General features: G+C 40.2%; 1 protein-coding gene across 1 annotated transcript in view; it reads left to right on the forward strand.

The window, feature by feature from the left end:
- The window catches only part of HSD17B11 (hydroxysteroid 17-beta dehydrogenase 11), a 37,595-nt gene extending 21,140 nt beyond the window's left edge, over nucleotides 1-16,455 (forward strand). Inside the window, exons 6-7 of the mRNA XM_032861963.1 lie at nucleotides 10,454-10,570; nucleotides 15,585-16,455. Coding sequence (XP_032717854.1) covers nucleotides 10,454-10,570; nucleotides 15,585-15,675 — 208 coding nt within the window. The 3' untranslated portion in view covers nucleotides 15,676-16,455. The remainder of the gene's footprint in view (nucleotides 1-10,453; nucleotides 10,571-15,584) is intronic.
- The last annotated feature ends 8,025 nt before the right edge of the window (nucleotides 16,456-24,480 follow it).

A 24,480-nucleotide genomic window follows, 5' to 3' on the forward strand; every position in this document is an offset into this window, starting at 1 on the left:
TTTGAGTTTCCTTGAAACCCTCTATCCAGTGCAGAATACTCAACATTTTGGTGAACTTCCTTCTAGACATCTCTCTGTATACTGTTTAAGTGTCTGAATTTTATGTAAATGGTATATATTACAATGGGGTTCTGAAGGCTGTAAGTCAGGTATTTAACTTCCCTCAGCAGTATGTCGTGGACGTCATTTCCTGTCAGTAAATACAGAGTTTTACCATAAATTGCATTGATTACTTAGTCTGAACTGTTTTGTCTACTAGTGATCTTTTCTCCTGGCACAGCTGTTTTTTGTTTGTTTTGTTTTGTTTTGTTTTGTTTTGTTTTTGACAACAAAGCTTAATTTAATAGAAATTTTGTTTGTAGTTCTTACATTCTTGATGTGAGCCAAGCTGGAACCCACTGCTCCACCCAGAAGTGGCCCACTCCTGGGTGCAGGGGAAAAAGGGAGGTGGTGGTTGGGGGGGTCAGAGTTCAGGGATTAGGAGCCCTCTTCTTCCTCAGTGCTGGAGGCTGGGGATACCACCCTCTTTTCCTGCCCCCACTCTGGGATTAGGAAGGAAAGCAGATGGAATCTTGGGCCTGGGGCTTCTCTTCCACACTTCCCTGCCCCCACCCCCAGGTTGGAGGGGAACTAAGAGATCTAGGAAGAGAAGGGGACAGAGGAGGGCAGAGATCTAGTGCCACATCCTAATGCCACACATTTTCACGTTTTGGTACCATCTCCTTCAGGTAGATTGGATTGGACTGAAATGAATTTTTGTGCGTGTGTGTGTGTGTGTGTGTGTGTGAGTGAGAGAGGGAGGGAGAGAGAAGAGAGCACGAATGGGGGCGGGGGCAGAGAGAGAAGGAGACTCTTCACTAGGCAGGGAGCCTGGCATGGGGCTCCATCCCAGGACCCTGAGATCATTCCTGAGCTGAAGACAGACGCTCAACTGACTGAGCCTCCCAGGCACCCCTCCTTCGGGTAGATTTTAGAAGTGGGGTTACTGGGTCAGAGGGTAATACAAATTTTAAATATTCCTGTCTACTGCCCAACTGCCTGGGGAGTGCTGCACCAGCCTGTACCACGGTTCGGGGAGAGCACCTCCACTAACTACTTCCTCACTGGTCTGGCTGCTGCGGATGTTCTGCCCTTTTCCTCTGTGAAGGATCGACTTTGTTTCCTGATGACCTAGTAGCTAGATTCAGGTGTTTTCTTTGGTTTTTCGGTAGTTTGACTTCTTTTGTGAATTGCCTGTTTCATGGCCTCTGCTCATCTTTTCTACTGAGCTATCGGGTTTTGAAACTGGTATCTAGGAGTTTGTTGTACATTCAAGGTGCCCTTTATATGTCATAGATGTTGCATATATTTTTCCCCAGCTGGCTATTTGCCGTTAAACTTATTTTTATTTAGTTTTACATTAAAACTTCTCAGGTTTTTTTTTTTTTTTCCCTTCATGGCCTTTAGGTTCTGCAAGGGATTTATAAAGGTCTTCCTCTCCCCAAGCTTATGAAATTATCCACCTATATCTTTTTTCTAGTACTTTTATGGTTGCATTGTCACATTTAGACCTTTGCTCCACCCATATTTACTTTAAGAAATAAGGTCATGGTCCTGCTTGTTTTTCCCAAATAGTTAATAAGTTATTTTGTACTATTTATTAAATACTATATCATTTATTTCAGTGCTTTGAAATGCCATCTTTAGAATAAACCTGCATATTTACTTGGATCTACTTTTAGATTATCTATTGTGCTAACATTTGATTTTTTTTAAAAGATTTTATTTATTTATTTATTTGACAGACAGTGAGAAAGGGAACATAAGCAGGGGGAGTGGGAGAGGGAGAAGCAGGCTTCCCACAGAGCAGGGAGCCTGTTGTGGTGCTCGATCCTAGGACCCCCAGGATCATTACCTGAGCTGAAAGCAGATACTTAACAACTGAGCCACCCAGGCACCCTAAGATTCCATTTTTAAATTTTATTTTGCCTTCTCAAATTTTTCCCCTCTTTCCCCCCATTCATCTGCCATTAATGGAAATATATTTTAAGTTAATGAAAAATATGCATTGTGGCACTTAGGGAAGATAGCAAGTTCTATTTAAAAACACCTTAACCTAAATATGTCTACCCACAGGTAGAGTAGAAAGTCAACATCAGGTGGAAATTTGGTAGCTGTCCAAAGATCTCACACCCCCTGAAGAATCTATCAAATTGTCCAAGAGCCCATCTTTAAAAATTTATTTATTTTAGAGAGAGAGCATACAGGGAAAGGAGCATTGGGAGGAGAGAGAAACCCAAGTAGACTCCAGGCTGAGAGTGGAGCCCAGTGCAGGGCTTGATCCCATCACCCTGAGATCACAACCTGAGCCAAAGCCAAGAGTTGGACACCCAACCGACTGTGCCACCCAGGTGCCCCCAAGAGCCTATTTTTAAGATACAATTTTGTTAGAAAACAAAAGTGAGCATATTTACTTCAGAAGGCCAGTGTTTTGATTCATCTGTATTAATCAAGTAAACCCTAATGGGACCCTGAAGAAAGAACATAAAGGACAAATTAATTTGGGGGCCTGAGGAGTAGAGCTGACCAGGAGGAGTAGAAAGAAGATAAAACTTCACTAACCTGTCAGACAAGTACTATATGATCTCACTTATGTGTGGACTCTAAAAAAGCTGGACTCATAAAAACACAGAGTAGAACAGTAGTTACCAGAGGCTAGGATGGGAGCACTGGGGGGTGGGGGGGTGGGTGGGAGCACTAGGGAGCTAATCATTTCAGAGCATAAACTTGTAACCAGTAGGTGAATAACTCCTGGAGTTTCAGTATGCAGCGTAGTGATTGTAGACAGCAGTACTGTATTACAAACATCAAAGTTGCTAAGAGGCTAGATCTTAATTGTTCCCATGACCCCCCCCCACACAATCAATCATGTGGTAGGGGTGTTAGCTAATTCCATGGTAATCATATTGCAGTATATAAATGTATCAAATCAACACATCATACACCTTAAAGTTATATGTGTTATATGATGTGTTGATTAGCTCTCAATAAAAATAAATAACTTTTTTTTTTTTAAAGAGTCCATTATAATTAAAAGGAAGGGTGAAAGGAAGAGGTGAGTTCCATCCTCAAGGATAAGATTTGCCAGTTTCCTCCATTATTTTCAGGAGGAAAACCCTCATGGCGCCCTGATACATTTGGGTCAGTTTTTTTCACCCAGGCTGTTTTTTGGCAGTTAAAAACAGACACCATATTTCTAAAAATTGTATTTGAGTTTTTTAACCTTGCTCCCAGGACAAGGTTGCCCAAACTAACCTTCCTTGTGGGCAAGAGTGCCCTCTTCTGGCAAAGCTGTACTAGTGACATTTAAAAAAATAATAGGGACCCCTGCTGTGTACATATGTAGATGTGCATATGTATATTTGCTCACTTTTCTAACCATTTTGTTACTTTTTTTTTTTTAATGAAATTGCAAAGAGTAGGAACTTACTTTTGATAGATTTATTAGATTGCCCTTCAGGATTCTCCTGAGTACGTTATACCCCATTCCCCTTACTTACCTTTGCCAGCTTTGAATATTAGCACAAGTTTATTTTTTTTTTTAAGATTTTTTTTATTTATTTGAGAGAGAAAGAGAGCAAAAGCAGGGGGAGGGACAGAGGGAGAGGGAGAAGCAGGCTCGTCACTGAGCAGGGAGCCCAATGTGGGGCTCCATCCCAGGACCCAGGGATCATGACCTGAGCCGAAGGCAGATGCCTAACCAACTGAGCCACCCAGACCCCAACACACGTTTACTCTCTGTCAATATGATGAATAAAAAAGTACTTCTGTGTTATATTAATATATTTTTTAAAGATTTTATTTATTTATTTGACAGAGATCACAAGTAGGCAGAGCAGCAGACAGAGAGGCAGAGGGGAAGCAGGCTCCTTGCTGAGCAGAGAGCTTGATGGAGGGCTTGATCTCAGGACCCTGACATCATGACCTGAGCCGAAGGCAGAGGCTTAACCCACTGAGCCACCCAGGCACCCTGTGTTATATTAATATTCTTTGATTATTAGAAAAGTTGATGGTCATCTTTTCATATTTAATAAGTCCTGTCATTTTCTTTATTCCACTTTGCTTATGCAAATCAAGCTGCAGCGTACAAGCACTTACGAAATCAGCTTAAGTTCCCTGTGTTCCTAGTTTGTTGAGTGCTATTTTTTTCCCCCATGAAAGCATGTTGGATTGTGTCACATGCTTTCTCTGTGCCTATTGGGATGATCATGTGGGACTTTTCATATGATACATTATAATGATTGATTTTTATATGGTGAACCACCTAGCATTCTTTTTTGTGTGTTCTTTTTATTTATTTTATTTTAGAGAGAGAGAGAGGAGCTGAGGGGAGGGCCAGAGGGAGAGGTAGAGAATCTCAAACAGACTCCTCACCAAGCCTGATGCAGGGCTCAATTTCACGACCCCGAGATCATGAGCTCAGTTGAAACCAAGAATTGGACGCTTAACCAACCAAGCCACCCAGATGCCCCCACCTTGCATTCTTGCAGTAAATCTCATTTGGCTATGGTATATAATGCTTTTTTTTTTTTTTAAGACTTTATTTACTTATTTGAGAGAGAGAGTGAGAGAGAACACAAGCGAAGAGGGTCAGAGGGAGAAGGAGAAGCAGACTCCCTGCTGAGCAAAGAGCCTGACACGGGGCTTAATCAGGGGACTCCAGAATTATGACCTGAGCTAAAGGCAGATGCTTAACCAACTGAACCACCCAGCAACTTTTATAATCCTTTTACTATGATGCTGCATTTGGTTTGATGCTGGATTTTGTTGAGGATATTTGAATCTATGCTCATAAGAGATACTGTTATTTAGTTTTCTAGTGATACCTTAGTCTGGCTTTAGTTACAGGGTAATTCTGGCTTACAACTTTAAGAAGGACTGGTGTTAATTCTTTAAACATTGAGTAGAGTTTCTCATGAAGCCATTTGGTCCTGGGCTTTTCTTTGCCGGCGGGGGTTTGTGGTTTTTTGTTTTGTTTTGTTTTTTGGGTTTTTTTTTTGGTTACTGATTCAATCTGTTATTAAAGGTTACTCAGATTTTATATTTTTTCCTGAATTAGTTTTAGTGCTTTATGTGTTTCTAGGAATTTGTACACTTCTTCTAGATTATCTGATTGTTGGTATACAGTTGTTCATAGTATTCTCTTATAACCCCTTTCATGTCTGTAAGGTGGGCAATAATGTCCTCATTTTCATAATCTGTCTTCTCTCTTGGTCGGTCTAGCTAAAAGTTTGTTAATTTTGTTAATTTTCGCAGAGCCAACTTTTGGTTTCATTTATTTTTTCTACTATAATCTATTCTCCATGTCATTTATCCCTGCTCTAATCATGATTTCTTTCATTTTGCTTGCTTTATATTTAGTTCTTTTTTTAGTTTATTAAGGTGAGAAGTTAGATTATGGATTTGAGATCTCGGGTTTTTTTAAATGTAGGAACTTAGAGCTATAAATTTCCCTTTGAGCACTGGTTTTGCTGCATCCCATAAATTTTGATATGTTGTATTCTTTCACTCATCTCAAACTATTTCCTAATTTCCTGTGACTTCCTCCTTGTCCCACTGGTTAATTTCCACATATTTGTGAATTTTCCAGTTTTCCTTCTGTTACTGATTCCTGATTTTATTCTGTTGTGGTTGGAGAATATATTTTGTATGATTTTGGTCTTTTTAAAAATTTCACAAGAATTGTTTTGTGGTTTCACGTACAGTCTGTCCTGGATGATGTTCTGTGTGCCATTAAGAAGAATGTTTTTGGATGGAGCATTCTCTAGATGCTGTGAGGTCCACTTGGCTTATACTATTGTTCAAGTTCTCTGTTTCTTTGCTAATGTGTCTAGTTGTTCAAGTCATTGTTGAAAGTAAGATTAATGTCTCCAGTTCTTATTTTATTTTATTTATTTCTTTTCAGTGTTCCAGAATTCATTGTTTATGCACCACACCCAGTGCTCCATGCAATACATGCCCACCATAATAGCCACTACCAGGCTCACCCAACCCTCTACCCGCCCTCCCCTCCAAAACCCTCAGTTTGTTTCTCAGAGTCCACAGTCTCTCCTGCTTCGTCTCCTCTTCCAGTTTCCCCCAACTCCCTTCTCCTCTCCATCTCCACATGTCCTCCGTGTTATTCCTTATGCTCCACAAGTAAGCAAAACCATATGATTCCAGTTCTTATTTTTAAACTGTGTTTTCCCTCAATTCTGTCAATTTTTGCTTCATGTATTTTGGAGCTCTGTTATGTATATGAACAATTTTTAATTAAATATTCTTTCCTCACATAAGTTCTCTCCCTCCATTCCCAACAGTGTAGCATAATCTGAATTTTTTAGATTTTTTTGACAGCCATGAATTTTTGTTCAACATCTTTTTAAAAACATCTACTCTTCTACATGAAATATACATAAACATTTTTCTTCTTTTTTTTTTTTTTAAGATTTTATTTATTTTGACAGAGATCACAAGTAGAACGAGAGGAGGAAGCAGGCCCCCCACCTAGCAGAGAGCCCGATGCGGGACTCGATCCCAGGACCCTGAAATCATGATCCAAGCCCAAGGCAGAGGCTTAACCCACTGAGCCACCCAGACAGCCCCATAAAATTTTTTAAGAGTTTAATTTTCGTCTGTGCTACACAAAGATAATAGTTTTTGTAGCCTAGTACCATACAAAAGAAAATGTTATGTAAGAAGGTGACAACATTTGTATAGTATGACTGTGTACAGTGCTTCATGCACATGAGCAGTGGCCTGCTGAAGCCAGCTTATGTTCATTCAGCGACACCGCGTTGAGAGCTTGAAATCCACCCTGGTGAGAATATTTACACCACAGAAAGGAAATGCTACAAAATGGGGAACTCTGTACCCTAGAGAGCCAGTTGCAAAACATTTACTAGCATATCACTGCATTAACCCCATTTTCAGATTAGATACAAAAACCCAAACCTCTAAACATTGAAGAGTAGAAAACTTACTCAACCACGTAAGTGGTAGCTAGATAAACATAGTCCTTCTACCTGAAAATACTCTTCGTCCCTGAGGATCCCTATACCCCCACATGCATTCTCCTTCCCTACACCAACAGAGAGGCCTGGAGTATTTTGGGACAGTTTCTACAAAATCCATCATGGGCATTTGTTTAATAGGATTTGCAGCTCTTATTAATATTAGACTGTCAGGGAAAAATAATTTTCCATGTACTGATATTTTAATGATTAAGATTTTATTCTGCCAAGATAGTACTTTCTGAAAGCCTTTTCTTTTTGGCCTTTTAAAAATTATGGTATTGGCCAGCCATTAAATTCAGTGAAAATTTCTTTGGCAGAGGCTGAGACTTTGAGTAAAGCGATCAAGTACACTAAGAGAAGTTTAGTCAGTGCAACACCATTTGACCAGTAGGTTCACAAGGCCGCAGTGTGAGTGGGGAAGTATGCTGTACTGCGCACACAGGTGTCTGTGCGTTTTCATGGAGCGTGGGAATAGTGAAGTCTGGTAGCAGTATGCTAGGAAGTGAATTTCCTCCTGAACACTTGAAGGCACAAGCATCTTTCAGTTTCTGAGTTCATCCTTGTTGGCGCTTTGCTTATACCACAGGCCAAAGGAGGGCTTAGTCGTCTTCAGGCTTCGATTGCCTTTCATTTTTACCTCCTCTGGACCAAAAGCTGTCATCTTTGTTATTACATTTCCTCTTCTGTTGCATCTCCACATTTTTCCTATGTAATACTTCAGGATCCAGGAGGAGCACAGTATTTTCATAAATGACTGCCCTATGCTGAGAATGAAAGATCATACCATATATATTTTAAACTCTGCTCTCCTTCATATATTCAATTATCATGCTCACTTTTTAACTTAAATTCAATTAGCCAACATATAGCAGATCCTTAGTTTTTGGTATAGTGTTCAGTGATTCATCAGTTGTGTATAACACCCAGTGCCCATTACATCACGTGCCCTCCTTAAAGCCCATCACCCAGTTACCCCCATCCCCCCACCTACCTCCTCCACAGCAACCCTCAGTTTGTTCGTGGAGTCAAGAGTCAGTCTCTCATGGTTTGGCTCCCTCTCTGTTTTCTTCCCATTCAGTTTTCCCTCCCTTCTTTTATGATCCTCTGCATTGTTTCTTATAGTCCACTTAGGAATCATGCTCACTTTTAAGTACAATACTGTAGAATTATATATATATTTTTATATATATATTTATATATATATATGTACATCATATTATATATATATTTATATATATATGTATATCACACACTAATACTATATAATACTTCTCAACTGTCCTAATCTTACTTCACTGCATATTTTTTCTCTCCAAATGAACTATTCTACATTTGTTCCTAACAAATCTCATCCAATTCTTTTTGTCTCACTTTTCTTAACTAGTCACACACATTTAAAAATCTGCCTCCCCAGAATGTTACTCAAATAGTTTGGTGATGTTGGCAGATTTCATGAGTGTAATTAATTATGTATCTTTTTTTCTAAGTCACCACCAAAATTTTAAAAACTGAGGGCCAATTCTTGCATAACACCATCCTAAGTGTACATGATCTAACATGCAGATGGCAAAGGCCACCTTTTGCAGACCTCCTGCTACTCCATCGTTAGTATGCCAGCATGATTATACAGTGAGGATGCAATACGGAACTAAGTAATAAGGCTGAAAAGTAAATCAAGACTTAGTAAATATAAGGGCTCTCTATGGAGATGAAGGACCTAGAACTGGGCACATTTTTGTTTTGTTTTGTTTTGTTTTTAAAAATATTTTTATTTTATTTTTAATTTAAATTCAATTAATTAACATATAATTTGTTTCAGGGGTACAGGTCTGTGATTTATCAATCTTATATAGTACCCAGTGCTCATTACAATACATGCCCTCCCCAGTGTCTATCACCTACTTAACCCATCCCTCCACCCCTCTCCCCTCCAGCAACCCTCAGTTTGTTTCCTAAGATTAAGAGTCCCTTATGGTTTGTCTCCCTCTCCGGTTTTGTCTTGTTTCAGTTTTCCCTCTCTTCCCCTATGATCCTCTGCCTTGTTTCCTAAATTCCATGTATCAGTGAGGTCATGTAATTGTCTTTCTCTGATTGACTTGTTTTGCTTAGCATAATACCCTCTACTTCCATCCATGTTGTTGCAAATGGCAAGACTTCATTTTTTATGGCTGCATAATATTCCGTTGTGTGTGTGTATATATATACCACATCTTCTTTATCCATTCATCTGTTGATGGACATCAAACTATAGACATTGTGGACATTGCTGCTATGAACATTGGGGTGCAGGTGTCCCTTTGGATCACTACATTTGTATCTTTAGGGTAAATACCCAGTAGTGCAATTGCTGGGTTGTAGGGTAGCTCTACTTTCAACTTTTTGAGGAACTTCCATGCTGTTTTCCAGAGTGGCTGCACCAGCTTGCATTCCCACCAACACGATAGTAAGATTCTCCTGTCTCCACATCCTCGCCAACATCTGTCATTTCCTGTCTTGTTAATTTTAGCCATTCTGACTGGTGTGAGGTGGTATCTCATTGTGGTTTTGATTTGTATTTCCCTGAGGTTGAGTGATGTTGAGCACTTCTTCATGTGTCTGTTGGCCATCTGGACGTCTTCTTTGCAAAATGTCTGTTCCTATCTTCTGCCCACTTCTTGATTGGATTATTTATTCTTTGGGTTTTCAGTTTGATAATTCTTTATAGATTTTGGATACTAGGAGCCAGACACATTTTTATATTTTAATTTTCTCTGACACTTTAGAAATTGTTTGCTGATGAGTCTTGGTATATAATAAAACTTGTATAATGATATTTGACTTTTTCCCCAAGATTTCTAAAGATTCATTTTAAGATTTCATTTATTTATTTGAGAGAGGGAGAGAGAAAGAGAGCACAAGCAGGAGGAGAGGGAGAGGGAGAGGGAGAAACAGACTTCCCACTGAGCAGGGAGCCCATCTATGTGGAGATCCCTCCCAGGACTCTGGGACCATGACCTGAGCTGAAGGCGCAGACGCCTGATTGACTGAGCTACCTGGGTGCTCCAAAACTTCTAAAGATTTAGAAGTGAATTTGTCAGTCCTAATCCAGTTCAGTTATTTTTGATTCCTGGTTACTTACATAATTCTCATTTGTAAAATAGGGACTGTAGTCTCTCTGTCACAGGTTGTTGCAAACTTCAGTGAGAAGACCTATGGAGCGTGTTTAGTACAGTATATAGTACATGATAAGCACCAAATAAGTGGATGTTGTTACTATTCATGCTAAAGCAGCTACTATTTTTGAGCACTTCTAAGGGGCCAGACGCTACAAGGCTATTATGTTACGATTCCTGTGATAATTTAACTTCTTTGTTCAGCACCTAACTGAAGTAGATGCTTCCGTGAAATGTTTTCTTGCTGACGACTGCTTCTGATTTCAGTTTGGGACCCACCCTGGAACCTGAGGAAGTAGTAGACAGGCTGATGAATGGGATCCTGACTGAGCAGAAAATGATTTTTATTCCATCTTCTATAAGTTTTTTAGCAGTGGTGGAAAAGTAAGTGACATTTACATTTATTAGCGTTAGAAGATTTATGTATTACATGTTTTTATTTAGATTTAAACCAGACATGTGATAAAGTACAATTAAATGGAATTAAGTTTTAAAAAAAAAAAAGGTAAGTTCCAATGTCTATCAGTTGTTTTTTCTTAAAGATTTTTATTTGTCAAAGAGAGAAAGAGAGAGAGAGAGAGCACAAGCAGGGGGAGCAGCAGGAGAAATAGCAGAAGGAGAAATAGACTCCCCTCTGACCAGAGAACCTGGTGTGGGACTCAATCCCAGGACCCTGGGATCATGACCTGAGCCAAAGGCAGACGCTTAACCAGCTGGGCCACCCGGGCATCCCAATCCACATCAGTTTCTAAAACCACGTTTGTTAATCTTTGAAGCATCGTTTGTGTAGCAGTTGAGTAAATGAACTCAATAATTTCCACAAGTTTTTAAGTTTTCTTTCTAGAGAATGAAAGGTGTATATTTCTGAAAGTCTTGTCTCTTCGATGAATGACTATAGAGAAGTATAGTTTTTAAGCATTATTCATAATGGAATCCTAGAACAACAATATTGGAAGAGACCATAGTTAAGTTTTAGGTATTCATCTAAATACACAAAGATAATCATCAAGCTCCTATTTTGTGCAAAGTCACACTGAGGGATAGGAATTGTTAAATAAGCTTTTATAATTTTAAAGATCCTTGAGCCTTACTACTTCCCCGGACCAGTGGCATCAGCATCACCTGGGGGTTTGTTAGAAAAACAGAATCTCTGGATATCCTGAGTCAGAGTTTGCATTCCTGTAGGATCCACAGCTGATTTGAATGCATATTCAAATTTGAGAAGCATTTCTTTAGGGCAGTAGTGCTCAGCTTTGGTCATGTTGGAATTCACTTTGGAGTTTTCAAAATACTAAGGCCTGGGACCTGCTCCCCACGACTGATGTAATTGGCCTGGAGTGTGGGCTGGTCTCTGAGAGATACAACTTTCAAGTGATTCTGATGTACAGCCAAGATTGGAACCCACTGGCTTAACTACCTTCCTGATAACACATTGCCTCGTTACTTGGGAACACTGTGTGGCAGCGAGGCTGGTCCAGGTCGTGAGGGGAATGTGAAGAGGTGACTTAGGTTAGAAGAGGGAAAGAAGGAAGGAAGGAAGCCAGCCAGCCAGCTTCTTGTTCTCTGTTCCTACAGTTGGGCTTCTGCAACATGGTGGGATATCAGGATCGCTTGGGAAAATAATTTTTTTTTGAAGATTTTATTTATTTATTTGAGAAAAAGTGAGAGAGATAGCGGGAGAGAGCACAGGCAGGGAGGAGAGGGAGAAGCAGGTTCCACGTGAGCAGGGAGCTCGACATGGGGCTCGATCCCAGGACCCTGAGATCATGACCTGAGCCGAAGGTAGACACTTAACTGACTGAGCCACCCAGGCACCCTGGGAAAATAATTTAAAAAAATAGATGCTTTGGATCTCATCTCTAAAGGATTTAATATAGGATATTTTGGTTGGGACCCAGACATCTGTATTTTAACAGGCAACTGTCACAGGCAGTTGGTTCAAGATTGTACTTTGAGAATGACTTGACCTAGGAACTGAAAAAATTTCAAGAGATCAAAAGCATACATGACACATGTCAGGCTTTTTAGCCCCTTCTGCAAGGAGCTATAGTTGTACATCCCTTAGAAGTTTAGGTGGTAAAACTCAAGGATCTCCTGGGAATAACCAGGTTAAAACCCGTGATGTATTTAGCATTATTTTTGTTACATTTCATAAGCACTCAGTGACTACAGTGCCTTAGAATGTAAGTCTATGAGGGAAGGAAGTTCACCTGTTTTCATCACTGTGTGTAACCCCTATACTTTGAAGAGTTGATGGACATATGGGGGGGCACCAAAATGTTTGTTGATTTAATAAATTAATTCTATTTCCTAGACCATTAGTATAGAGACTCAAATTTTGTGCTTTGGAGTTAGAGGAAGCTGTGTTTGTGACTTGTTCACCACATGAACACAAAATGAGTTGTTTAACTTCCTTTTTTTTTTTTAAGGTTTTATTTATTTGTCAGAGAGAGTGTGTGCATGCACAGGCATGAGTGGGGGAGAGGCAGAGGAAGAAGCAGGCTCCATGCTGAGCAAAGAGCTTAGTGTGGGACTCAGTCCCAGTATTATGACCTGGGATTATGACCTCAGCCAAAGGCAGACTCTTAACCAAGCTAGCCACCCAGGCATCCCAAATTGTTTAACTTCTTTGAAGCTCATCGTCTTCATCTGCCACATGGAGATAGTAAAACATTAGAGGATCATGAGAAATAAATAAAATGATGCATTTAAAGTATTTAGTATATTATAAATACTCAGTAAATGTTATATACAGCTATTATTATTATAATTAACACTGTTATTAGCATTGCCCTGATTTTTCTCTGACTGAATCAAACTTTGGTGCTCAGTTGCCAGGCCTTTTTAAATGCCATCTGGTCAGATGTCTGTATATTCAGCTGACCCTGTACAGCATGGCTTTGAAATGCAGGGGTCCAGAGATGGATTTTTTTTTTTTTTAATACAGCACAGTATCGTAAATGTATTTTCTCTTCCTTATGGTTTTCTTAGTAACATTTTCTTTAGTTTACTTTATAGTAAGAATATAGTATGGGGAAGGGGGAAGACAATATAGTGTATAATACATAAAACATGTAGACGTGTTATTAACTGTTTAGTTTCTCAATAAGGCTTCCTTTTGGTCAACAGTAGGCTTTTAGTAGTTAAGTTTTTGGAGCATCAAAAGACACGTGTATTGTGCAAGGTCAACTGTAGTTATGGCAACTTACATGTTCTGTTTAAATTCTCTCAGTCTTACTGGAATGTGATGAATTCCTCAATATTCTTAAGTACCGGCATATCTCATTCTATTGCCCTCCATCTCACTGTACTCTCAGATACTGTGTTTTTTACAAACCAAAGGTTCTTGGTAACCCCGTTATCAAGCAACTCTACCAGTGTCATTTTTCCAACACCATTTGCTGACTTCCTGTCTCTGTCACATTTTGATAACTCCTGAACTATTTCACACGTTTTCATGACTATATTTACAGTGATCTGTAATCGGTGATTACAGGTCACTGAAAGCTCAGATGATGGTTAGCATGCTTTAGCAATAAAGTATTTTTTAATTAAGGTCTATAGACTTTTTCAGACATAATGCTATTGCACACTTAATAGACTATACTATAGTGTAAACATAATTTTTATATGTACTGGGAAACCAAAAAATTCATTTGACCTGCTTTATTGTGATATTTGCTTTATTGCAGTAGTTTGGCCCCAAATCTGCAGTATAGGGTGGAAGGGAAAAAAAAATTAGACCTACTAATGTGTCCGTCATGTACAAAGTAAAATGTTTAAAGCATTTTATATTAACACATTGATTCTTCACAAGAACATGTAGAGCAGGCGTTAATTTTTCCATTTTCCCATGGGGAATTTAAACTCACAAGTTAAATAACTTGTTCAGCATTATGCTCAAAACCAAGTGCTTTATCTGCATTTTCACTTAGTAGTTCTCCCTCAGTCTCTCAGTGGAACATTTTAATAATATTTTGAATTATAAAATATAAAATTAGTTCTGTTCTCACTTCCTTTACAACGTCATGTTTCTTATTTTAAAAGACTTTAGCCTCTCAACTCCTCAGTTCTAGGCACCTCCTCTCTCAGATCTTCTGAGAAACACAGGCGTGTATCTGTTTCAAAAATTAAGTAATTCAAGTCACTCCTACCCTAAAGGAGTTGAAGCCTCCTTCCTTTTCTTTTTGAAAAAGAAATGGATTTAGGGATGCCTGGGTGGTTCAGTCAGTTAAGCCACTGCCTTCAGCTCAGGTCATGATCCCAGGGTCATAAGATCGAGTCCCACATCAGGCACCTTGCTCAGGCAGAGCCTGCTTCTCTCTCTGCCTCTGCCTGCTTGTGCTCTCTCTCTCTCTTTCTGACAAATAGATAGATAAATAAAATCTTAAAAAAAAATGGATTTAATTGGAAAGATCATAGAGGAGTGACTCAGAGTTAAAGCTCCTAATCTTAAAACTAATCTTGTTTAATATAATACATGGTAAAGGATACACCCAAACTATAGATTACAGATACTACTATCTCTATGGGTTGAGAAACTACTGATAACAGACCCTGCTATGAATGTGGTAATGTCTTCCTTCTCAGTCTTAATGTTAGCTATCATGCAGCACTTAAATTTGTGAGAAAATAGTAGTGAAGGGGAGTAAGAGACAAATCATGCCTTTGGTGTTTAGACAAGGCTTATAGGAGTCCTCGTCTGAGGCTCTCCAGAGACCATAGGATGGAAAGCTCCATCCTACAGGCATTTCCATAGTGGATAGATGAGAAAACAGCGCTATAATGGGGAGACTTTACAAATACCCATTGTTAAGTGGGGACTAGGGCAATAAGACTGAAGTCTGTTTTTTTTTAAGAAATATCAAAAAAACTTCCTTATTCTTAGAGAAAGAAAGAAAAAAGAAAGAGAAAAGAAGAAAGAAAGACCAACAAATAGTTTCCTTTTTTTTTTTTTTTTTTGACAGAGAGGAAGATCACAAGTAGGCAGAGAGGCAGGCAGTAGCGGGGGTGGGGGGAAGCAGACAGTTGGCGGGGGCAGGCTCCCTGCTGAGCAGAGAGCCCAATGCAGGGCTCCATCCTAGGATCCTGAGATCATGACCTGAGCTGAAGGCAGAGGCTTAACCCACTGAGCCACCCAGGCGCCCCAAAATAGTTTCCATCTTGTATGTGCCTATTCCCTCCTTCCTCTGTTTGTATGTGATTATATTCCAGTATCTGATTTATACATTACATGTAGCTGCTTCATACATAGAATGTAACTAAAGTTCTTTTTCTCATACAAAAAAATGATGATACATGATAAATCTAAGTATTTTAAAAGAAGAGATATTTTACAAATGCACTTAATGTTAATTTCCTAATTATTTTAATGTACCTTTTTTTTTCTTTTTTTTAGGATCCTTCCGGAGCGTTTCCTGGCATTTTTAAAACGAAAGATCAATATTAGGTTTGATGCAGTTATTGGATATAAAACTAAAGGACAGTAAGTCCTACACTGACTACATTCCACATTTAGTTGATATAAACACATATCTTCAAAAATACCAGCTTTCCAAAACATCATTATATTTAAGTAGCATAACTTAAATTCTTCTTCATACATTAGCTATAAATAAATAGAACTGATTTACTAGGGTTAAGGTGATTTCATCTAATACTAATCAGAACTTAAACGAATGCTTAGACTTCTGCTTTTCCTAATTAACTTTTCTTCTTCAGTATCATCTTTTGAGGCCCTATAGGTCCTCATTTATTATCACTTGTCCTTAAGGTGAAAGCTAATTTCATATAATACAAAGAGGGGAGTATCTTAGGAATTGACCTTATAGAAAATGGAGAAAAGGAACAAAAATAATTTTATAATTTCTAAGATTTCGTGCCTTGTGAAGTCTTTGCAAAATTTGTACTATAAATGTTTAAGATATATTTTTATTTCTAATTGCACTTAAATTTTATATAATTCACATGTTTCCTTTTCTAGTCTCCATAAAAACAAAAACTTCAGGCTCTCTAAATACAATGAAGGACTGTATCTGCTGGCATTTCACAATGAGTTTCATGTGATGTAAGAAATGTCACTGAAACATTTCATCTTACACATTACCACTCTGTTTCCTGAAAGCTGCTTCACATTCCAAAGCCAAACATTTCAGCTCAAGGAAACTAGAGATCCACACGTGTTGCAGGTATAAAAGCATCACTGGCAGAGAATTGGGAGAATGTACCCACAGTGGCAACAATAAACAGATTTAAACTTTTTGTCTCCATTTTTTCATCTTGAACAGAACTTTCCCTAACCTTCAAATGAAAAGAAAATGGATTATGTAATCAAAGGTCTTTTTTTTTTATACCCAGAAATTTCTCAGATATGAGTGATGCTCAGTGTGATGAGAATTTAAGATCCAACCTATAAATGGAAAAACTAAGCAGGCTTGTTGGGTTTCTATTGAAGAAAAATATTTCCAAGATGGTATTAGACACATACACAAATGAGAGAACTTTGTTCCTTGTGTCAGAAGGTCCATACTCAGAAAACATATAAATCAGAATATTCACCCTTGTGAAATGGAGTAAATGGGTCACATTAGATACATAAACTTCAGGGTAAAAGATCTTAATTCTGTTTCTACACAGAAACATATTTATATAATACTTAATATTTATTGATTTACCTCCAGGAATTCTGTGTAGCAGGTGAAGTTGAAGGCATTGTTGAAATTCCTATAGGGAGCAGGAGCCCAGAAGAACCTTACAGGTTGGAGCCCCAGCTCTGCCGACAGCTTAATGAATACTATACAGGGTTCCAGGATTTTGTTCTCTGCTGTCAACATGAAGGTCTCTTCATGAGACTCAGCATGAGACTCTAGGTCTCAAAACTTGTGACATATATTTTAAGTCTCAACACTTGACTTAGTCAACAAATTAAGTCATCTCATCAGTGCCACTGCGGATTAGAAGGATCATAGGATAATCTGCTTAAGGAGGTTATACTGGAGATTGTCTAATGAGAGAATTTCACCGCGGGTATTCCTACAATAAATTTCTCCTACCTATTAGCTTCCTTCTTCTGATAGAATCCAAATACAGTTGCTGTCAGACTACATTCTACATTCAGTGGGTATCTGAGTCCGGAATACCTGCCTCCAAAAACGTTGTTACATTTCTTTCTTTCTTTTTAAGATTTTGTTTATTTGACAAAGAGAGACGCAACGAGAGAGGGAATACAAGTAGGGGGAATGGAAGAGGGAGAGGGAGAAGCAGGCTTCCCACTGAGCAGGGAGCCCGATGCGGGGCTCGATCCCAGGACCCTGGGATCACGACCCGAACCGAAGGCAGATGCTTAATCACTGAGCCACCCAGGTGCCCCAACACTGTTATATTTAAATAACAATTTGAGATTCTTCTCCACCCATGAGTTGTACTGTGGGAGCACTCTGTTAGAGAATTTGTGAATAACCCCAGAATTCATAGATTTGCCTCAACCCTGTCCTGTTAGCAGAGACTCACAGTAGAGGGCGGAGAGTCTCTTACAGTCCGCTTAGAAGTCCTCTGAAATACATATCATGTTTGTTCTTTTCATTAAGTGATTCCTGTCCAGCTTGCCAAGCAGAACAATGAAGTAAGCGAGGAGAACATCTTCAGCAAACACTTCAGGAAGATAACTAAGGCCCCAAATATACAGATAACTTTCCTCTTACAGTAAATATGTTCAGCTCTTAACACACTTGTCCCCACACTTTGGTGGGGTCTGGCATTAACCATGACTAGAAGTAAGTACTATTTGGATAGTATGTTGAGAGTGGGACTTGGTCCCTTTTAGGAACGTTAACCACATGCTAGCACAGTTTGCCATTTAATTCTCCAGCAATTCTGTGTAGCAGGCGATGTTGAAGGCACTGTTGAAGTTCCCGCAGGGAGATTCTTCCCTGGAAAATCTTAGAGGCTGGAGCCCCAGCTCTGCTGAGAGGTTAATGATGCTGTAGAGGTTCGGGGCTTTTATTCTCTGCCCCGTTTCCAAAAAAAAAAAGTTTGCTCTGAGTCACTAACATCGGGCAATTACTGCTGTGACTCTAGGTCTGAAAACTTTTAACTGTTATTCAAGTGAATGAATTCTAACTCTGAACCCACTTCTCCACAATTTAGTGGGAAAATTCTTCTCAGCCATCCATAGGGCTACCTCTGAGAGTCACACCAAAATCAAAGAGGCTTACGATGTCTTGGGGTAAACAGGAAAGACTTCTCTAATTGTCAACTCATGGTATTCTGTGACACTAAACTAAGACCTTGATGTCAGATGGCTTTCTCTTTTGTGGGGTAGGGAAATTCTGACTGTTGGCAAGGAACCAGCCCTCGCTGGACACACCATAAAGCCTTCCTGAGCCCTTGCTATCACCCTGGGAGCCTCGCCATGGGATGACTAGGACTCACTGGCCTTCCCCAGCCCCTTAGAGAATACTCCCAGGCTTGCCTTTAAACACACTCTTCCCCATCCCAGTCCCTGTGCCACCTATCCTCCCTTGCCAGATCCCTGCTTTTTAATGGAAATGAGGATTAGAAAGAGTGAGGAATCAGGTCTAGGCAAAGGGTTAAAACTGACTCTTAGTAGGTTCTCAACACCAGCTTGGCTAGTGTGTGAATAATAAGGGTTTTGCTGTGGGGAAGGGGGCAATTATGAAGAGCTTCCTCTCCCAGGCTGGGTGATAGATGGACACCCTTGAAGAATTCTGTGTGGTGGACATAGTTCTTCCGATTTTATAGCCCAAAGAGATCAGCAAATTGAACCTAAAATCACACAGCTACTCAGAGGTCAAGATGAGGCACTGGGTGTGGTGCATGAACGATGAATTTTGGAACACTGAAAAGAAATAAAATTATATAAATAAGGGGCGCCTGGGTGGCTCAGTGGGTGAAGCCTCTGCCTTCGGCTCAGGTCATGATCTCAGGGTCCTGGGGTTGAGCCCCGCATCGGGCGCTCTGCTTAGCAGGGAGCCTGCTTCCTCGTCTCTCTGCCTGCTTCTCTGCCTACTTGTGATCTGTCTGTCACGTAAATAAAATCTTTTTTAAAAAATTATATAAATGAAAGAAAAATGAACGCAAGTTTGCTGACCTCACTATTCCAGCGTCAGGGGAATTCTTGGAGAGTTGAACTATCACCCTAAACACTCCCTTACTTCCTTTTACCCAAGCTTTTCTTGGTATTCAAACAATATTCCAATATTAGTCAATGATAATCTCTGATTGAAGCTCGTTCATCTAGGAATTATTTTAAAGTGGAACAAAATGTTACATGCAGATACCCAAGTATTCTACCTGAAAAAAGTCTAGCCTGAACTGGCACAATATCACAACAGTCTAAAGTTTCCTGAAATTAAAATGCTGAGCCTGAAAATACTGGGATAGTCTTGATCTGCCATGGACATCACACCCTTCCCCAAAATACATACGAATTCCCACTTGACCAAAGATCCAAACTGACCACTCAAGTTTTATTTTTTCTCTTTCATTTCATTTCTTTTTTTTTTTTTTTAATTGGTATAGGGATGGCTAGACAATCTAGGGATAGAGAGAGATGTGCCTTTTACTTTCATAGTCTTCCCTATAATTACAAGTGGCCTGGTATGGCCAAAAGAGCACTGGGCACTCTAATTCAAGCTAGCCATTCTGGAACCTCTATTTCCTCATCTGTAAAAGGACTGAATTAGACTGTATGATCTCCTCCACTATCTCCAGTTCCAGTTACATAAATGTCTTATAAACAATACACGCAAAATCTAGCATCTTCTCTAGACCCTCCGTGTTCCCTGACAGAGACTACCAAGTGTCCAAGCTAAAAACCTAGAATTACACCTGCTTCCTCCCCCCCGGCTCACCTTCATCCTTCACCTCACCCAAATCCTGTAACCTCTGGCACATAACATTCAATATTGGTCATCATTCCCACATTTCCAGCCTGAATCTCTCCTCTGAATACCGCAAACATAAGCAATCACCTTCTTGATGTCTCCGCAGGTATGACCAACAGACCTTTCACTCAATGATTTCTGAAACGGCGTGGGTGTCCCAAACCTATTCCAAACCCCATTATTCCAATTGCTCAGGCCAAAAAACTTAGTGTCACCCTTGACTCCTTCCCCATTCATTACAAAAGCAGTTCTGTTTGCTCTACCTTGAGAATATGTCCAGAATTCTATCACCTCTTATTAGCCACCCCGTGCCACCATCACCTCCTGTACCCCCCAGCACAGCAGCCCAAATAATTCATCATTAAAAAACACAAAAATTGTTAAAATAGGCTGTATGCCCAGTGTGGAGCCCAATGTGGAGCTTGAACTCAGGATTAAGACCTGAGCTGAGATCAGGAGTTGGACACTTAACTGACTGAGCCACCTAGGCACCCCCAGAATGAGTCTTTAAAATATGAGATCATGTCATGCTTCAGCTCAAAATCCCCCATTAGCTTCTCACCTAAAACTTAAAGCTAAAGTCCTTACCATGAATTAGAAGGCCTTATGTAATCCAGTCTTCTTACCCAACCTTACTACCTGCCTTAGAGTTCTTCAGAGAAACAGAACCAGTAGGAGATTTCATATACATACATATATAATATATAAAAGGAGGGATAATATTTCAAGGAGTTGAAGAATTGGCTCACATTATTGAGGGAGGCTAGCAACTCTGAAACCTGTGGGAGGCTGGCAGGCTAGAAACTCTTGGGCAAAAGTTGGTGCTACAGTCTTAAGGCAGAATTTCTTCCGACTCAGGGTATCTTAGTCAGTTCAGGCTGTTACAGCACAATACCAAAGACCAGGTGGATTTTAAGCAACTCAAATTTTCCTCCCAGTTCTAAAGACTGGGAGTTCCAAAATCAAGCCACCAGGACTTAGCATCTGGGGAAAGCCTGCCTTCTGATTCACAGCCAACCAGCCTGTCTTCTTGCTGTGTCCTCACATGGCAGAAGGGACAAGGGAGCTGTCTGGGATCTCTCTTACAAGAATCCTAACCCCATTCATGAGGGCTCCATCCTTTTGAACTAATCATCTCCGCATACCATTACTTTGAGGATTAAGTTTCATTATACCAACATTCAGTCTACAGCACAGACTCCTCCCAGTCCTCGGATGTTCCATGATCTCTCACCTCCCAGTGACTCTACACGTGGTTTCCTGTATCTGGAACATCCTTCCCCATGTGGCCAACCCCTACTCCCCCGTTAGGTCCCATTTAAGACTCAGCTCCTACCCTCCCCCCATCCTCAGGTCTGGTGATGCTCACAGATCACCTTACATTTAGGACCTTCATAGCCCTTTGCACCAGGTGGAGAGTAAAGAAAGAGGCAAGAGATTTCTCTCCTCCTAAGGAAATGGGGAGCCAGAAAACAGAGGTGATCACTGTGTAATGCTTTGACGGTATGATATGAAAGATGGGATAGCAAACAGGAGTGGGGAGGAAAAACCTTTCGCAGAATATTTTTACAATGGTAGAGAACAGAAAGTAGTTTAAAGCCAAAGAGAAATCCTGTAGGTAGGAAGAAGTTGGAATTGATAGGGAAAGAATAATCAGAGGAATAAGGAAAGAAATACTGAGATGTCCATTCTAGAGATCAAGACCCTCTCTTTGCTACTATAAGGAAAGAAGTTGGATTGATATGCAGAGGTGAAGCAAGGGGTTTCATAAATTAAAAATACACTGAGAATGGCCACGGTCACCAAACTGTGGAAAGAACCAAGATGCCCTTCAATGGACGAATGGGTAAGGAAGATGTGGTCCATATACACTATGGAGTATTATGCCTCCAGGAAGGATGAATACCCAACTTTTGTAGCAACATGGACGGGACTGGCAGAGATTATGCTGAGTGAAATAACTCAAGCAGAGAGAGTCAATTATCATATGGTTTCACTTATTTGTGGAGCATAACAACACAGAGGACATGGGGAGATGGAGAGGAGAAAGGAGTTGAGGGAAATTGGAAGGGGAGGTGAACCATGAGAGACTATGGACTCTGAAAAACAATCTGAGGGTTTTGAAGGGGCGGGGGTGGGAGGTTGGGGGAGCCAGGTGGTGGGTATTAAGGAGAGCACGGGTTGCATGGAGCACTGGGTGTGGTGCAGAAACAATGAATTCTGTTACACTGAATAGAAATAAAAAACAAAACAAAACAAAACAAATACTCTGGGGCTGAACACGAAGCTTGTTTGGATAGAAACTAGGCTCCAGGGCACCTGGGGGGCTCAGTTGGTTAAGCATCTGCCTTCAGCTCAGGTCATGAACCCAGGATCCTGGGATAGAGCCTAGTCAGGCTCCCTGCTCAGTGGGGAGTTTGCTGTTCTCTGTCCCTCTGCCCCTCTCCACTGCTTGTGCACTCGCTCTCTCTCAAATAAATAAATAAAATCTTAAAAAAAAAAAAAAAAAGACAAACTACGTTTAGGAGCCTCAAGAAATTTATAAGACATTTAAGATTACCTAATACTGCTTTATCAGTTTGGCAATACGCAGAACCTTTGATGATGTACTAATGAGCGCTCCAGAAAGGAGGGAAGAAGTATTTATTTGAAGAGATTTTTAAAAAAATTATTTTAATTGACATATAATGTATTATTTGCCCCAGGGGTACAGGTCTGTGAATCATCAGTCTTATACATTTCATAGCACTCAGCATAGCACATACCCTCCCCAATGTCCATAACCCGGCCACTCTATCCATCTCCCCCACTCCCCAGCAGCCCTCAGTTCGTTTTGTGAGATTAAGAGTCTCTTATGGTTTGTCTCCTTCCCGCTCCCATCTTGTTTCATTTCTTTTCCCTCCCTACCCACCATGACCCCCCACCCACCTCTCGAATTCCTCATATCAGAGAGATCATATGATAGTTCTTTCTCTGATTGACTTATTTCACTTAGCATAACACCCTCTAGTTCCATCCATGTCGTTGCAAATGGCAAGATTTGGGGGGTTTGTTGGCTGCATAGTATCCCATTGTGTATATACACTACATTATTTGAAGAGATCATATTCCTCAACTTGAACATGGCAGATTACTATAGTTAGACTAAGCAAACAGTGGATTATAGTAATGTACATAAATCCTCTTTCTCATTTCATGGTCTCCAAAGAAAGAATGGTATTTCCTGATAACTAAGGTTCCAAACTCTCTGTCCCTGAGTATTTGACTAATTTAGGTCATTTAAGTGGAGTCATGCAATATTTGTCCTTTTGTGGCCCTCATTTCACCTAGCATGTTTGGAAGGTTCATGAATGTTGTAGCGTGTATCAGAAATGCATTCATTTTTAGAAAGGAATAATATGCCCTTGTATGTTTCTAATACATTTTGTTTATCCATTCATCCGTTCATGGACACCTGAGTTGTTTCTACTCTGGGGGTGTCGGAAGTCGCACCACTTTTATTGCTTCTCGGCCTTTTGGCTAAGACCAAGTGCAAGTCGTACCACTTTTTTTTTTTAATATTTTATGTATTTATTTGAGAGAGAGAGAGAGAGAAACAGTGAGAGAGAGCATGAGCAAGGAGAAGGTCAGAGGGAGAAGCAGACTCCCTGTGGAGCTGGGAGCCTGATTCGGAACTCGATCCCGGGACTCCAGGATCATGACCTGAGCTGAAGGCAGTCGCTTAACCAACTGAGCCACCCAGGCGCCCGCAAGTCGTACCATTTTTAAGTGCAGTCTTGGCTCCTGAGCTAATGCTCATTCCCATAGTATCACAGAGGGAACTGATTGCTTTATAGAACCTCCAATCTCCTCCAAATTTAAGAGGTTTTCAGAGAAATTAGCACCTCCTGTAAAATAAGTAGTTCACAGAAATATTGATGCTGAGCTTTCCTGAATAAATGAATCACACTAGGGTTGGTTGGCCCGTATTTAAGTCTCCTAAAGATAATATCTCTCCTTTCTCCTTTTCCTTCAATTAAACACACACACACACACACACACACACACTGGTTTACAGAGAGATACCAAGAGACGAGCAAAACACCATTAGCTGATGCGCTCTCTCTGGAATTATTTCTAGAGGGGAAACTTCCCTGTGCAACATAGCACACAACTGCTTCTCAGTAAGCCAGTCCAAAGAGCACTTCTTCCAGTGTCCCTGTGCCAAGCTTTCAGTAACAATTGCATCACTTCCAAACTCAGGTGTTTCTAATCTACTAGAACACGTGGACAAAGCCTGCAGCAAACCTGGCTTACTTCTGCCAGGTCCATCCACACCTGGAGCACAGCTCTTCCCGGGAGCTCTGTGGAGAGGGTGGCTCTCTGCTGGCGTTAGACGAGGATAGAGCC

Source organism: Lontra canadensis, unplaced genomic scaffold, assembly GCF_010015895.1.
Source record: "Lontra canadensis isolate GAN:19392208 unplaced genomic scaffold, GSC_riverotter_1.0 scaffold1, whole genome shotgun sequence".
Lineage (NCBI taxonomy): Eukaryota > Metazoa > Chordata > Mammalia > Carnivora > Mustelidae > Lontra > Lontra canadensis.